This window comes from Pristiophorus japonicus, chromosome 3 (assembly GCF_044704955.1).
Source record: "Pristiophorus japonicus isolate sPriJap1 chromosome 3, sPriJap1.hap1, whole genome shotgun sequence".
In the NCBI taxonomy this organism is placed as follows: domain Eukaryota; kingdom Metazoa; phylum Chordata; class Chondrichthyes; family Pristiophoridae; genus Pristiophorus; species Pristiophorus japonicus.
This window is the reverse complement of record NC_091979.1, coordinates 4,076,034-4,092,723: the sequence shown is the minus strand read 5'-3', so window position 1 is coordinate 4,092,723 and position 16,690 is coordinate 4,076,034. Positions and strand designations below refer to the sequence as shown.

The following is a 16,690-nucleotide window of genomic DNA, read 5'->3' as shown; positions in this document are numbered from 1 at the left end:
ATAAATGTGAGGTTATCCACTTTGGGGGCAAAAACACAAAGGCAGAATATTATCTGAATGGCGGCAGATTAGGAAAAGGGGAGGTGCAACGAGACCTGGGTGTCATGGTTCAACAGTCATTGAAAGTTGGTATGCAGGTACAGCAGGCGGTGAAGAAGGCAAATGATATGTTGGCCTTCATAGCAAGGGGATTTGAGTATAGGAGCAGGGAAGTCTTACTGCAATTGTACAGGCCCTTGGTGAGGCCTCACCTGGAATATTATGTTCAGTTTTGGTCTCCTAATCTGAGGAAGGACGTTCTTGCTATTGAGGGAGTGCAGCGAAAGTTCACCAGATTGATTCCCGGGATGGCGGGACTGACATATGAGGAGAGACTGGATCAACTGGGCCTTTATACACTGGAGTTTAGAAGGATGAGAGGGGATCTCATAGAAACTTGCAAGATTCTGACGGGACTGAACAAAGTTAGATGCGGGAAGAATGTTCCCGATGTTGGGGAAGTCCAGAACCAGGGGACACAGTCTTAGGATAAGGAGTAGGCCATTTAGGATTGAGATGAGGAGAAACTTCTTCACTCAGAGAGTTGTTAACCTGTGGAAGTTGTTGAGGCTAGCTCATTGGATATATTCAAGAGGGAGTTAGATATGGCCCTTACGGCTAAAGGGATCAAGGGGTATGGAGAGAAAGCAGGAAAGGGGTACTGAGGGAATGATCAGCCATGATCATATTGAATAGTGGTGCAGGCTCGAAGGGCCGAATGGCCTACTCCTGCACCTATTTTCTACATTTCTATGTTTCTAACCCCTTATTCCCTTATCAGTTAAGAAACTGTCTATTTCTGTCTTAAATGTATTCAATGTCCCGGCTTCCACAGCTCTCTGAGGCAGTGAATTCCACAGATTTACAGAAGAAATTCCTCCTCATCTCAGTTTTAAATGGGCGGCCTCTTATTCTAAAATTTTCCCTAGTTCTAGTCTCCCCCATCAGTGGAAACATCCTCTCTGCATCCACCCTGTCAAGCCCCCTCATAATCTTATACGTTTCGATAAGATCACCTCTCATTCTTCTGAATTCCAATGAGTAGGGGCCCAACCTCCTCAACCTTTCCTCATAAGTCAACCCCCTCATCCCCGGAATCAACCGAGTGAACCTTCTCTGAACTGCCTCCAAAGCAAGTATATCCTTTCGTAAATATGGAAACCAAACCTGCACGCAGTACTCCAGGTGTGGCACAGGTTGTTGGGGCTGAATTGTCCTCCCCACCCCCCGCCCTGCTCCCGTGTAAATCTACGCGGCGTCCGATCAGCGGGAGGAAGTCGCGGAGTGCCTTGTCGGGGTGACATTGACTCTTGTCTCTCGCTCCGCAGAAATTAAACGTGCCGCTGCAATTCTCCGTCACCTCTCCGAACAAGCGAGGCTGGTTCATTCACCCGCTGGGCAAGGACTTCCCCACCTGGATGATCTTCGGCTCGGTGATCCCAGCACTGCTCCTCTTCATCCTCATCTTCATGGAGACCAACATCACCACGTGGGTATCGCCCCCATCGCACTCCTTCCCCCCTTCCCGTGGCGTGCTGCGACGCCAGGGTACGCCCACACACAAGAACTTTCATAGCGCCTTTAATGTCTGCGCTCCTCTAACTCTGCCCTCCTGACCATCCCTGATTATAATCGCTCAAACATCGGTGGCCGTGCCTTCAGCTGCCTGGGCCCCAAGCTCTGGAACTCCCTCCCTAAACCTCTCCGCCTCTCTACCTCTCTTTCTTCCTTCAAGACGCTCCTTAAAACCCACCTCTTTCTTTTTCTCTCCTTGTCTCTAATGGCAGCTGGTCATTATCCGGCCATTCACACCCGATCTCAACTAATGTTTTTCTAACTCCTGACATTACCATTTGAATTTGGCCCATCATCCCTTCTGTCTCTCTAATCTCTCCTGCCTTCCACCCTATCACAGACCTTCCCTTTTGCTCTATCCTCCCCTCCCCCTTTCAGTGTTGGTTAAGAGTCCGTTCTTTCCGAACACTCTCCAGTTCTGACGAAGGGTCAGCGACCCGAAGCATTAACTCTGCTTCCTCTCCACAGATGCTGCCCGACCCACTGAGATTTCCAGCGTTTTCTGTTTTTGCTCCTTGACCAAGCTTTTGGTCACCTGCGCTAATTTCTACTTGTGCGGCTCGGTGCCAAATTTTTATCGCGTAATCCTTCTGTGAAGCGCCTTGGGATGTTAAAGGCGCTATATAAATATTGTTGTTGTTGTTGTAAAACGTCCCAAGATGCTTCACAGGAGCGTCGTCAAACAACGTTTGACACCGAGCCACACAAGTCAGCATTAGGATGGTGACAGGATTAAATAGGAGCACCTTAAAGGAGGAGAGAGAGGCGGAGAGGTTTAGGGAGGGAGTTCCAGAGCTTGGGGACCAGGCAACAGAAGGCACGGCCACCGATGGTGGAGCGATTATAATCAGGGATGCTCAGGAGGGTGGAATTAGAGGAGTGCAGACATCTCGGGGGGTTGTGGGGCTGGAGGAGATTACAGAGATAGGGAGGGGCGAGGGCCATGGAGGGATTTGTAAACAAGGATGAGAATTTTAAAATCGAGGCAAGGTTTTCCAGCCCCCCGCACTCACCCTCACAGCCCAGTGATTCTCGCAACTAGTGCGGGCCGGAGGGGGGGGGGAGGGGGAGGGGGGCGTTGGGAAGGTGCATTGGGATTGGGAGGGTGGTGGGGAGGGGAAGGGGAGGGGGGAGGGGACGGCGAGGGGGGTGGGGAGGGGACACGGGGAGGGGGAGGGGTTGGGGAGGGGTTGGTGGGACGAACCCCTTTTCCCGACACCACTAACAGGATTCCCCGCCAAAACCCCGCTCTCTCGCTCTGTCTCTCGCTCTCTCTCGCTCTGTCTCTCGCTCTCTCTCTCGCTCTGTCTCTCGCTCTCTCTCTCTTGCTCTGTGTCTCTCTCTCTCTCGCTCTGTCTCTCTCTCTCTCGCTCTGTGTCTCTCTCGCTCTGTCTCTCTCTCTCTCGCTCTGTCTCTCGCTCTCTCGCTCTCTCGACCTGTCTCTCGCTCTCTCGCTCTGTGTCTCTCTCATTCGCTCTGTCTCTCTCTCTCTCTCTCGCTCTGTCTCTCTCTCTCTCGCTCTATCTCTCGCTCTCTCGCTCTCTTGATCTGTCTCTCGCTCTCTCGCTCTGTCTCTCTCTCTCTCTCTCGCTCTGTCTCTCTCTCTTGCTCTGTCTCTCTCTCTCTCTCTCTGTGTCTCTCTCGCTCTGTCTCTCTCTCTCTCTCGCTCTGTCTCTCTCTCTCTCTCTCTCGCTCTGTCTCTCTCTCTCGCTCTGTGTTTCTCTCTCTCTCTCTGTGTCTCTCTCGCTCTGTCTCTCTCTCTCTCTCGCTCTGTCTCTCTCTCTTGCTCTGTCTCTCTCTCTCTCTCTCTGTGTCTCTCTCGCTCTGTGTCTCTTTCTCTCGCTCTGTCTCTCTCTCTCTCTCTCTCGCTCTGTCTCTCTCTCTCGCTCTGTGTCTCTCTCTCTCGCTCTGTCTCTCTCTCTCTCACTCTGTCTCTCTCTCTATTTTTTAACCAATAAGGGAATTAAGGGTTACGAGGAGCGGGCGGGTAAGTGGAGCTGAGTCCACGGCCAGATCAGCCATGATCTTGTTGAATGGCGGAGCAGGCTCGAGGGGCTAGATGGCCTGCTCCTGTTCCTAATTCTTATGTTGTGTTCTTATTATGTTCTCTCCCCGCCGCCCCCTTTCCCCCCTCAGGCTGATCGTGAGCAACAAGGAACGGCGCCTGGTGAAGGGCTCGGGATTCCACCTGGACCTGCTGCTGATCGGGGTGGGGGGTGGGGTGTGTGGCATCCTCGGGCTCCCCTGGCAGACTGCCGCCACCGTGAGGAGCATCGCACACGTCAACGCCCTCACCATGATGAGCAAGTGCACGGCACCGGGGGAGAAGTTCCGGGTTGAAGAGGTGAAGGAACAACGCATCACAGGAATCCTGGTGGCTCTGCTTGTGGGTGAGTCACACAGCTAGGTGCCTCTCCCCCTCCCCTCCCATCTCACTGAGACCCTTCAGTGAGACCCCAGGCAGGCTTGTTGGCTGGTGGGGGAAGTGCCCACACTGCACTGCCCATCGCCCAGGCACGCCAATACGCAGCGCGGCACTGATAGTCAGTTGGGTCCAGCAACGGGCTAGAACGCAGGAGAGTAGGCGAGAGTTATTTGGGTTAAAAGACCGACTAATGTGGGGAAGTTATTATAAAGAATATAAGAAATAGGAGCAGGAGTAGGCCATACGGCCCCTCGAGTCTGCTCCACCATTCAATAAGATCATGGCTGATCCGATCATGGACTCAGCTCCACTTCCCCGTGGGAAAGTGTGAGGTTATCCACTTTGGCAGAAAAAATAAAATGGAGAAAGATTGCAAAGTGCCGCAGTACAGCGAGACTTGGGGGTTACTGGTACATGAAACACAAAAGGATAGTATGCAGGTACAGCAAGTGATCAGGAAGGCCAATGGAATCTTGACCTTTATTGCAAAGGGGATGGAGTATAAAAGCAGGGAAGTCTTGCTACAGTTATACAGGGTATTGGTGAGGCCACACCTGGAGTACTGCGTGCAGTTTTGGTCTCCATATTTAAGGAAGGATATACCTGCATTGGAGGCAGTTCAGAGAAGGTTCACTCAGTTGATTCTGGAGATGAGGGGGTTGACCTATGAGGAAAGGTTGAGTAGGTTGGGCCTCTACTCATTGGAATTCAGAAGAATGAGGTGATCTTATCGAAACGTATAAGATTATGAGGGGGCTTGACAAGGTGGATGCAGAGAGGATGTTTCCACTGATGGGGGAGACTAGAACTAGGGGACAAAGTCTTAGAATAAGGAGCCGCCTATTTAAAACTGAGATGAGGAGGAATTTCTTCTCTCAGAGGGTTGTAAATCTGTGGAATTCTCTGCCCCAGAGAGCTGTGGAGGCTGGGACATTGAATATATTTAAGGCGGAGATAGACAGATTTTTGAGCGATAAGGGGATAAGGGGTTATGGGGAGCGGGCGGGGAAGTGGAGCTGAGTCCTTGATCAGATCAGCCATGATCGTATTAAATGGCGGAGCAGGCTCGAGGGGCCGAATGGCCGACTCCTGCTCCTATTTCTGATATTCTTTATAATAAGGAGCGCCGCACTGTCGGAGGGGCAGTACTGAGGGAGCGCTGCACTGTCGGAGGGGCAGTACTGAGGGAGTGCCGCACTGTCGGAGGGGCAGTGCTGAGGGAGCGCTGCACTGTCGGAGGGGCAGTACTGAGGGAGCGCCGCACTGTCGGAGGGTCAGTACTGAGGGAGTGCTGCACTGTCGGAGGGGCAGTACTGAGGGAGCGCTGCACTGTCGGAGGGGCAGTGCTGAGGGAGTGCCGCACTGTCGGAGGGTCAGTAATGAGGGAGCGCCGCACTGTCGGAGGGTCAGTACTGAGGGAGCGCCGCACTTTCAGAGGGGCAGTACTGAGGGAGCGGCGCACTGCCCGAGGGTCAGTAATGAGGGAGTGCCGCACTGTCGGAGGGGCCGTCTTTCGGATGAGACGTTAAACCGAGGCCTCGTCTGCTCTCTCAGGTGGATGTAAAAGATCCCACGGCCAGTATTTCGAAGAAGAGCAGGGGAATTCTCCCCGGTGACCTGGGGCCAATATTTATCCCTCAATCAACAAAACAAAAACAGATTATCTGGTCATTATCACATTGCTGTGTGTGGGAGCTTGCTGTGCGCAAATTAGCTGTCGCGTTTCCCACATTGCAACAGTGACTACACTCCCAAAAGTACTTAGTTGGCTGTAAAGCGCTTTGAGTGGTCATGAAAGGCGCTATATAAATGCAAGTCTTTCTTTAATGCTGACCCTAACCACAACCACGAACCCTAAACCCTGAATCGTGCGGTGACGATCGTCACTGTGTTCACCAGGGGCGCGGTTGTGGTTTGAACTCGTGCCCTCTGGGTCACTCGGCTGAGCCCAGGGCCACCGGCGCTCCTTGGTCTGGTCTAGAGGAGACCTTGGAGCGATTAATTCGCCAGGTCCCCGGTGAACAAATCAAAAACAGCGGGAGAGTGGGGGGGTTAAACGGGGGTGGGGTGCGAGATGAGGAACAGTGAGGGGAGGGGAGGGGCAGGGGAGTGGGGAGGGGGGGAGGAGGGCGAGGGGGGGAGGGGAGTGGGGAGGGAAGGGGAGGGTGAGGGGGGGAGGAGATTGGGGAGGGAAGGGGAGGAGGGCGAGGGGGGAGGGGATTGGGGCGGTAAGGGGAGAGTGAGGGGGGAGGGGATTGGGGAGGGAAGGGGAGGGTGAGGGGGAAGGGGATTGGGGAGGGAAGGGGAGGAGGGCGAGGGGGGAGGGGATTGGGGCTGTAAGGGGAGAGTGAGGGGGAAGGGGATTGGGGAGGGAAGGGGAGGGTGAGGGGGGAGGAGATTGGGGAGGGAAGGGGAGGGTGAGGGGGGAGGGGATTGGGGCGGTAAGGGGAGAGTGAGGGGGGAGGGGATTGGGGAGGGAAGGGGAGGGTGAGGGGGGAGGAGATTGGGGAGGGAAGGGGAGGAGGGCGAGGGGGGAGGGGATTGGGGCTGTAAGGGGAGAGTGAGGGGGAAGGGGATTGGGGAGGGAAGGGGAGGGTGAGGGGGGAGGAGATTGGGGAGGGAAGGGGAAGAGGGCGAGGGGGGAGGGGAGTGGGGAGGGAAGGAGAGGGTGAGGGGGGAGGAGATTGGGGAGGGAAGGGGAGGAGGGCGAGGGGGGAGGGGAGGAGGCAGGGTATAACCAATAACGGAGGGATCTCGGGGTCGAGGGGCTGGGCCCTTGCTGACACTGTGTCTCTCGCCCCGTTACTCCAGGTCTCTCGGTGGTCATGAGCCAGACCCTCCAGCTGATTCCCATGGCGGTTTTATTTGGGATCTTCCTATACATGGGCGTGACGTCGCTGACGGGAATCCAGCTGTACGAGCGTCTGATGTTAATGTTCATCCCACCCAAACACCACCCGGACCACATCTACGTCACCAAGGTCAGCGCACTCCGTCATGTTTGTCGTTTGGGGTTTGCTCCCCTTCCTCCCCCCTCCCCCTCCCTCCTCCCCACACCCCCTTCTCTCCCCCTCCCCCTCCCCTCTCCCTCCCCCCTCCCTTCTCCCTCCCCTCTCCCCTCTTCCCTCTCCCACACCCCTCCCCTCTCCCCCTCCCTTTTCCCCCTCCCCTCCCCCTCCCTTCTCCCCTCCCCACTCTGCCTCCCCTCCATCCACTCCCCTCCACTCCCCCTGCCCCCTCCCTTCCCCCTCGCCCCTTCCGTCCCCTCCCCTCCCCCCTTCCCTTCCCCTCCCCCTTCCCTTCCCCTCCCCTTCTCTTCCCCTTCCCCCTCCTCTCTCCCCTCACCTCCCCTTCCCCTCCCCTCCTCCTCCCCTCCTCTCTCCCTTCCCCCTCTCCTTCCCTCCCCCTCCTCCCTCCCCCTCCCACCTCTCCCCCATGTTCCTATCCCCCTCCCCTCTGACCAAGGTTCTGTACGAGATGAAAGTTGAGAATTAATAAGTAGAAAAAAGTGTTGGTGGAAGTTATGACCGACAGATGACAGAGAGGCGGAGAGGTTTGGGGAGGGAATTCCAGAGCTCGGGGCCCAGGCAGCTGAAGACGTGCCCACGAGCGATGGAAAGCAAGCATGCTCAAGAGGCCAGATTTAGAGGAGCGCAGAGATCTCAGAGAGGGGGGGAGGGGGAGGGGGAGGGGGTGTGGAGCTGGAGGAGATTAGAGAGATTGGGAGGGGGGTGAAGCCATGGAGGGACTTGAGCATTTGTGGGTGAGGGGTGAGCGGGACTCGGTGCGAGTCAGGACACGGGAAGCCGAGCTTTGGGTGAGCTTGAGTTTATGGAGGGTGGCCAGGAGGGTGTAGGAATAGTCAGAACGGGGGGTCAGAGAGGCACGGATAGAAGTGGGCGGGCTCGATGAGTGGGCGATCTGTTTCAAGGTGTGTCCTTGTGCTTGACTGCAGGTGAAGACCTGGAAGATGAACCTCTTCACCTGCATCCAGCTACTGTGTATCATCATCCTTTGGGTCATCAAGTCTACCATCATCTCCCTGGCCTTCCCGTTTTTCCTCATCCTGACGGTGCCCACACGCTGCTACCTTCTGCCGAAGATTTTCCAAGAGGTGGAGCTGACGGCGGTGAATAATTTTTGCCTTTTATACCAACTGGGCATCTCCTGACTTGGACAAGAGGAGGTGTGAGAGGGGAGAATGACTGCTGACATTGGGATTCTGGAGGAACTAAAAAATGTGCACCTTGGTGAAGGGGATGGAGTATAAAAGCAGGGAAGTCTTGCTACAGTTATACAGGGTATTGGTGAGGTCACACCTGGAGTACTGCGTGCAGTTTTGGTTTCCATATTTACGAAAGGATATACTTGCTTTGGAGGCAGTTCAGAGAAGGTTCACTCGGTTGATTCCGGAGATGAGGGGGTTGACTTATGAGGAAAGGTTGAGTAGGTTGGGCCTCTACTCATTGGAGTTCAAAAGAATGAGAGGTGATCTTATCGAAACGTATAAGATTATGAGGGGGCTTGACAAGGTGGATGTAGAGAGGATGTTTCCACTGACGGGGGAGACTAGAACTAGAGGGAATGGTATTAGAATAAGGGGCCGCCCATTTAAAACTGAGATGAGGAGAAATTTCTTCTCTCTGAGGGTTGTAAATCTGTGGAAACCGGGACATTGAATAAATTTAAGACAGAAATTGACAGTTTCTTAAACGATAAGGGAATAAAGGGTTATGGGGAGCGGGCGGGGAAGTGGAGCTGAGTCCATGATCGGATCAACCATGATCGTATTAAATGGCGGAGCAGGCTCGAGGGGCCGTATGGCCGACTCCTGCTCCTATTTCTTATGTTCTTATGAAGCTCGTTCACAGCCTGCGGGTGAAGGGGGGGTGGGGGGAGGGAGGTCAATTCTAAATTAACCTGCGGAAACAACACTTCATAAGAACATAAGAAATAGGAGCAGGAGTCGGCCATTCGGCCCCTTGAGCCTGCTCCGCCATTTAATACGATCATGGCTGATCCGATCATGGACTCAGCTCCACTTCCCCACCCGCTCCCCATAACCCTTTACTCCCTTATCACTCAAAGATCTGTCCATCGCCACCTTAAATATATTCAATGTCCCAGCCTCCACAGCTCTCTGAGGCAGAGAATTCCACAGATTTACAACCCTCAGAGAGAAGAAATACCTCCTCATCGTCTTAAATGGGTGACCCCTTATTCTGAGACTATGCCCCCTAGTTCTAGATTCCCCCACGAGGGGAAACATTCTCTCTGCATCTACCCTGTCGAGCCCCCTCAGTATCTTATACACTTCAATAAGATCTCTCAATGAGTAGAGGCCCAACCTGCTCAACCTTTCTTCATAAGTCAACCACTTCATCTCCAGAATCAACCGAGTGAACCTTCTCTGAAATGCCTCCAATGCAAGTATATCTTTCCTTAAATACGGAGACCCAAACTGTACGCAGTACTCCAGGTGTGGCCTCACCACCGCCCTCTATAGTTGTATTCCGGTCAGTGAGTGGCCAAACTCTGGAACATCGAAACATAGAAAGTAGGTGCAGGAGTAGGCCATTCGGCCCTTCGAGCCTGCACCACCATTCAATATGATCATGGCTGATCATTCACCTCAGTACCCCTTTCCTGCTTTCTCTTCATACCCCTTGATCCCTTTAGCCGTAAGGGTCACATCTATCTCCCCCTTGAATATATCCAACGAACTGGCCTCAACAACTTTCTGCGGTAGAGAATTCCACAGGTTCACAACTCTCTGAGTGAAGAAGTTTCTCCTCATAAGAACATAAGAACATAAGAATTAGGAACAGGAGTAGGCCATCTAGCCCCTCGAGCCTGCTCCGCCATTCAACAAGATCATGGCTGATCTGGCCGTGGACTCAGCTCCACTTACCCGCCCGCTCCCCGTAACCCTTAATTCCCTTATTGGTTAAAAATCTATCTATCTGTGACTTGAATACATTCAATGAGCTAGCCTCAACTGCTTCCTTGGGCAGAGAATTCCACAGATTCACAACCCACTGGGAGAAGAAATTCCTTCTCAACTCGGTTTTAAATTGGCTCCCCCGTATTTTGAGGCTGTGCCCCCTAGTTCTAGTCTCCCCGACCAGTGGAAACAACCTCTCTGCCTCTAGAGATCTTGTCTATCTCTTTCATTATTTTAAATGTTTCTATAAGATCACCCCTCATCCTTCTGAACTCCAACGAGTAAAGACCCAGTCTACTCAATCTATCATCATAAGGTAACCCCCTCATCTCCGGAATCAGCCTAGTGAATTGTCTCTGTACCCCCTCCAAAGCCAGTATATCCTTCCTTAAGTAAGGTGACCAAAACTGCACTTAGTACTCCAGGTGCGGCCTCACCAATACCCTGTACAGTTGCAGCAGGACCTCCCTGCTTTTGTACTCCATCCCTCTCGCAATGAAGGCCAACATTCCATTCGCCTTCCTGATTACCTGCTGCACCTGCAAACTAACTTTTTGGGGTTTCATGCACAAGGACCCCCGGGTCCCTCTGCACCGCAGTATGTTGTAATTTCTTCTCATTCAAATAATATTCCCTTTTACTGTTTTTTTCCCCAAGGTGGATGACCTCACACTTTCCGACATTGTATTCCATTTGCCAAACCTTAGCCCATTCACTTAACCTATCCAAATCTCTTTGCATCTCGGTCCTAAACGGCTTACCTCTTATCCTTAGACTGTGACCCCTGGTTCTGGACTTCCCCAACATCGGGAACATTCTTCCCGCATCTAACCTGTCCAATCCCGTCAGAATTTTATATGTTTCTATGAGACCCCTCTCATTCTTCTAAATTCCAGTGAATATAAGCCTAGTCGATCCAGTCTTTCTTCATATGTCAGACCTGCCATCCCGGGAATCAGTCTGGTGAACCTTCGCTGCACTCCCTCAATAGCAAGAACGTCCTTCCTCAGATTAGGAGACAGGCCCCAGAGGGAGACAGTGGAAGCAGTTTGTCTCGATTCATTCAAACAAACGTTATTTCGGTTTCTTTCAGAAATATCATTTTGGTGATTACAGTACGGAGTAATCTGAGAGGTGACGGGTGGTGAGTGCAGTGAGTTCCGGAACAGCAGGTGACTTTGGATCTGTGGTTCCCAAAGCTATCCCCACCACCCTGCCTGGGCCTATTGCTGTGGCTCAGTGGGTAGTACCTTCACCTTTCAGTCAGAAGGTTGTGGGCTCAAGTCCCACTCCAGGAACATGAGCACAAAAAAAACTAGGCTAACACTCCAAGTGCTGAGGGAGTGCTGCACTGTCAGAGGTGACATCTTTCGGTTGAGACGGTAAACCGAGGCTCCGGCTGCTCTCTCAGGTATGTAAAAGATCCCATGGCCACTGTTTCGAAGAAGAGCAGGGTAGTTCTCCCCGGTGTCCTGGGGCCAATATTTATCCCTCAATCAACATAACAAAAACAGATTACCTGGGTCATTATCACATTGCTGTTTGTGGGAGCTTGCTGTGCGTAAATAGGCTGCCGCGTTTCCCACATTACAACAGTGACTACACTCCAAAAGTACTTCATTGGCTGTAAAGCGCTTTGAGATGTTTGGTGGCCAACATCCCCAGCATCGAAGCACTGACCACACTGGATCAGCTCCGCTGGGCAGGCCACATTGTCCACATGCCTGACATGAGACTCCCAAAGCAAGCGCTCTACTCGGAACTCCTTCACGGCAAACGAGCCAAAGGTGGGCAGAGGAAACGTTACAGGGACCACCCTCAAAGCCTCCCTGATAAAGTGCAACATCCCCACCGACACCTGGGAGTCCCTGGCCAAAGTCCGCCCTAAGTGGAGGAAGTGCATCCGGGAGGGCGCTGAGCACCTCGAGTCTCGTCGCCGAGAGCATGCAGAAACCAAGCGCAGGCAGCGGAAGGAGCGTGCGGCAAACCTGTCCCACCCTCCCCTTCCCTCAACCACTGTCTGTCCCACCTGTGACAGGGACTGTGGTTCTTGTATTGGACTGTTCAGCCACCTGAGAACTCACTTTTAGAGTGGAAGCAAATCTTCCTCGATTCCGAGGGACTGCCTGTGACGATGGTCGTGATAGGTGCTATATAAATCCAAGTCTTTCTTTCATTGAAAGAGATTGATTGCTGTGATTAGTCAACAGCTCCCATTATCGTGGCATTGTGTGACTCCCAGGATGGTTAGAAGGTGAACTAGATGGACCCTGGTCTATTTTCGTCCAGCAGTTCCTCGGTTCCTGTGTTTTGCCCCTCCCACGCACGTTACTCCCACGTAGCGGGGTCCAAGTGTCACAGGTCTGCCGCGTTCTACTTCCCACATTTATTATCATCAATAACTTGCATTGAGAAAGAACCTTTAAGGAAAAAAAGATTATTTCTACAGCGCCTTTCATAACGACAACTCATCTCAAAGGGCTTTACAGCCACTTTTTTGAAACACAGTCACTTTTGTAACGTGGGAAATGCGGGAACCAATTCGTGCACAGCAAGCTGCCATTACCCGAGAATGTATTTTGTTGAGCAATGCCGGTTGAGGGATAAATATTAGCCCCAGGACATCGGGGGGAGAACTCTCCTGCTCTTCTGCAACATAGCGCCGTGGGATCTTTTACATCCACCTGAGAGAGCGTATCTTCCAAAAGACGGCCCCTCCGACAGTGCAGCACTCCCTCAGTATTGCCCCTCCGACAGTGCGGCACTCCCTCAGTATTGCCCCTCCGACAGTGCGGCACTCCCTCAGTACTGCCCCTCCGACAGTGCGGCCCTCCCTCAGTATTGCCCCTCCGACAGTGCGGCGCTCCCTCAGCACTGCCCCTCCGACAGTGCGGCCCTCCCTCAGTATTGCCCCTCCGACAGTGCGGCGCTCCTTCAGCACTGCCCCTCCGACAGTGCGGCCCTCCCTCAGTATTGCCCCTCCGACAGTGCGGCGCTCCCTCAGCACTGCCCCTCCGACAGTGCGGCGCTCCCTCAGTACTGCCCCTCCGACAGTGCGGCGCTCCCTCACTACTGCCCCTCCGACAGTGCGGCGCTCCCTCAGTACTGCCCCTCCGACAGTGCGGCGCTCCCTCAGCACTGCACTGGGAGTGTCGGCCTGGATTTTTTGTGCTCCAGTCCCTGGAGTGGGACTTGAACCCACAACCTTCTGACCCAGAGGCGAGAGTGCGGCCCACTGAGCCACAGCTGACACATTAAATTAATGGGAAGCCGGAGAGCGGGCCGGATATATAACCATTTGTAGCTCGGTTAAAGATTTCTCCTGTCTCCCCCACAGCTGGATTCAGACGAAGCAATTCCAAACTTCAATGAACATGGATGTGACGAATACAGCGAGATGCACATGCCCCTGTAACACTGAGCAAGGGATGCCCCTCCTCTCCCTGTCCCTCCTCTCACTGCCCTTCCTCTCCCTGCCCCTCCTCTCCCTGTCCCTCCTCTCACTGCCCCTCCTCTCCCTGCCCCTCCTCTCCCTGTCCCTCCTCTCACTGCCCTTCCTCTCCCTGCCCCTCCTCTCCCTGTCCCACCTCTCCCTGTCCCACCTCTCACTGCCCCTCCTCCTCCCCTCCTCTGCCTGCCCCTCCTCTCCCTGCCCCTCCTCTCCCTGCCCCTCCTCCTCCCCTCCTCTCCCTGCCCCTCCTCCTCCCCTCCTCTGCCTGCCCCTCCTCTCCCTGCCCATCCTCTCCCTGCCCCTCCTCCTTCCCTCCTCTCCCTGCCCCTCCTCCTCCCCTCCTCTCCCTGCCCCTCCCCCTCCCCTCCTCTGCCTGCCCCTCCTCTCCCTGCCCCTCCTCTCCCTGCCCCTCCTCCTTCCCTCCTCTCCCTGCCCCTCCTCCTCCCCTCCTCCTGCCCCTCCTCTCCCTGCCCCTCCTCCTCCCCTCCTCTCCCTCCCCCAGCCTCCTGTCCCTCCTCTCCCTGCCCCTCCTCTCCCTGCCCCTCCTCCTGCCTCTCCTCTCCCTCCCCCAGCCTCCTGCCTCTCCTCTCCCTGCCCCTCCTCCTCCCCTCCTCCTCCTGTCCCTCCTCCTCCCCTCCTCTCCCTGCCCCTCCTCCTCCCCTCCTCTCCCTGCCCCTCCTCCTCCCCTCCTCTCCCTGCTCCTCCTCCTCCCCTCCTCTCCCTGTTCCTCCTCCTCCCCTCCTCTCCCTGCCCTTCCTTGTCCTCCCCCCCCCCACCCATTCCTTCTCCCTTCCTCCCCCTCTGCCCCCCTCCTCCTTCCTCACCTCCTCCCCAATCCCTCCCCCTCCTTTTCCTCAAACCTATCACTCGATACCTCGAGGGGCTGGGGGAGGAGGGCGACTGCAGTATTGCCGGATCTCGGTAATCCTCTGCGATGAGCACAGCGGAGCGTGTGAGGGAGAGGGGAGCGCCGGAGGTTGGTTCTGACTGGCAGCCCACCCTGTGAGGGTCCGCAGGAAATCTCCGTCCCAGCCTGAGGAACATCGAGGACCATCCCTAAAGGATCAGGACGGATGGCAGTTATACTTTTCCTGGTGCATCCTGTTGGTTTATTTCATTTTAAGTACAACTTTGATTAGCAAAACAAAACAGAACTCTCCGCCCACTCCCAACACACAATCTTTACTTGATATAAAAATATAAGTGAATGTCTTAATGCTGAGTGGTGGCATCCATTCAGCTCATTGTTCCTCTGGTGTGGCGGGCGCGTCAGGGTTTGTGGGGGAAATGTCTGTCCAGTCTCCCCCCTCCCTTCCCTCACCCAATGAGAAGGTTTCGGCATCTCTCGTCTTGCATCTCAACAACAGTGACTTGCATCTATGTAGCGTCTTTAAGGCTGTCACACTTGACCAAGGCACTTCACAGGAGTGTCACCAAGAACTTGACATCGAGCCGCATAAGGAGATATCAGGGCAGGGCTCGGTCAAAGAGGGAGGTTTTAAGGAGCGTCTTAAAGGAGGAAAGAGAGGGAGAGAGGCGGAGAGGTTTAGGGAGGGAGTTCCAGAGCTTGGGGCCCAGGCAGCAGAAGGCACGGCCACCGATGGTGGAGCGATTATAATCCGGGATGTTCAGGAGGGCAGAATTAGTGGAGCGCAGAGATCTCGGGGGGGTTGTGGGGCTGGAGGGGATTACAGAGATAGGGAGGGGCGAGGCCACGGAGGGATTTGAAAACGAGGATGAGAATTTTTAAATCGAGGCGTTGCTTAACCGGGAGCCAATGTAGGTCAGCGAGCACAGGGGGTGATGGGTGAGTGGGACTTGGTGTGAGTTAGGACACGGGGTAGTGAGCACAGGGGGTGATGGGTGAGCGGGACTTGGTGTGAGTTAGGACACGGGGCAGTGAGCACAGGGGGTGATGGGTGAGTGGGACTGGGTGTGAGTTAGGACATGGGGTCAGTGAGCACAGGGGGTGATGGGTGAGTGGGACTGGGTGTGAGTTAGTACACGGGGCAGTGAGCACAGGGGGTGATGGGTGAGTGGGACTGGGTGTGAGTTAGGACATGGGGTCAGTGAGCACAGGGGGTGATGGGTGAGTGGGACTGGGTGTGAGTTAGTACACGGGGTAGTGAGCACAGGGGGTGATGGGTGAGTGGGACTTGGTGTGAGTTAGGACACGGGGTCAGCGAGCACAGGGGGTGATGGGTGAGTGGGACTTGGTGTGAGTTAGGACACGGGGCAGTGAGCACAGGGGGTGATGGGTGAGTGGGACTTGGTGCGAGTTAGGACATGGGGTCAGTGAGCACAGGGGGTGATGGGTGAGTGGGACTTGGTGTGAGTTAGGACACGGGGTCAGTGAGCACAGGGGGTGATGGGTGAGTGGGACTTGGTGTGAGTTAGGACACGGGGTCAGTGAGCACAGGGGGTGATGGGTGAGTGGGACTTGGTGTGAGTTAGGACACGGGGTCAGTGAGCACAGGGGGTGATGGGTGAGTGGGACTGGGTGTGAGTTAGGACACGGGGCAGTGAGCACAGGGGGTGATGGATGAGTGGGACTCGGTGCGAGTTAGGACACGGGGTCAGTGAGCACAGGGCGTGATGGGTGAGCGGGACTCGGTGCGAGTTAGGACACGGGGTCAGTGAGCACAGGGGGTGATGGGTGAGCGGGACTCGGGGCGAGTTAGGATACGGGCAGCAGAGTTTAGGGAAGGTATAAGGTGGGAGGCAGCCAGCAGAATATTAGATCAATCACCTGACGACCTTGCTTGAGCCTTTTAGGTCGCATCAAGGGTCGGACTCTCTGGGTGTGGATAAAAAACAAAACAGTGAATTGAATGCAACCGATCGCTCCCTGTCACACAGCGGCTCCTACGCACTGACTGCCTTCACTCGCTCCCCATTGCCCAGAGGGATGTGTGGGTAAAAGGGAGGATACTGCAAAGGTTCAGTTCGTTGGGTTGACTGTTGCTTTCGGGAGAAGCTCCCTTCCCTGGGGTGAACCTCTAACATTTCCTGGACCTCTGTCCTGGATGGGAGGGATGCAGTTCCCCAATCCGACGACAATTGCTCCCAGGATAGGACCGAGCAAAAGGGGCGAATAGCCCGTCCCCTCCAGAGAGACCCTACACCCTGTTCCTGCAGCCCACCTCGCTCAATCCTCCTCAGATCATTCCAGGGGTTTCACTTTCACCTCTCTACCCAGAGACATAAGAAATGGGATCAGGAGGAGCTCCTCGAGCCTGCTCCGCCATTCAATTAG

The 16,690-nt window shown here is 54.6% G+C and overlaps 1 protein-coding gene across 1 annotated transcript in view; it reads left to right on the top strand.

The window, feature by feature from the left end:
• Positions 1 to 13,398, top strand: part of slc4a3 (solute carrier family 4 member 3) — a 214,412-nt gene extending 201,014 nt beyond the window's left edge. The window contains exons 19-23 of the mRNA XM_070877002.1: positions 1,368 to 1,528; positions 3,751 to 4,004; positions 6,851 to 7,020; positions 7,995 to 8,168; positions 13,321 to 13,398. Of these exons, the coding sequence (XP_070733103.1) occupies positions 1,368 to 1,528; positions 3,751 to 4,004; positions 6,851 to 7,020; positions 7,995 to 8,168; positions 13,321 to 13,398 (837 nt within the window). The remainder of the gene's footprint in view (positions 1 to 1,367; positions 1,529 to 3,750; positions 4,005 to 6,850; positions 7,021 to 7,994; positions 8,169 to 13,320) is intronic.
• Positions 13,399 to 16,690: the final 3,292 nt, after the last annotated feature.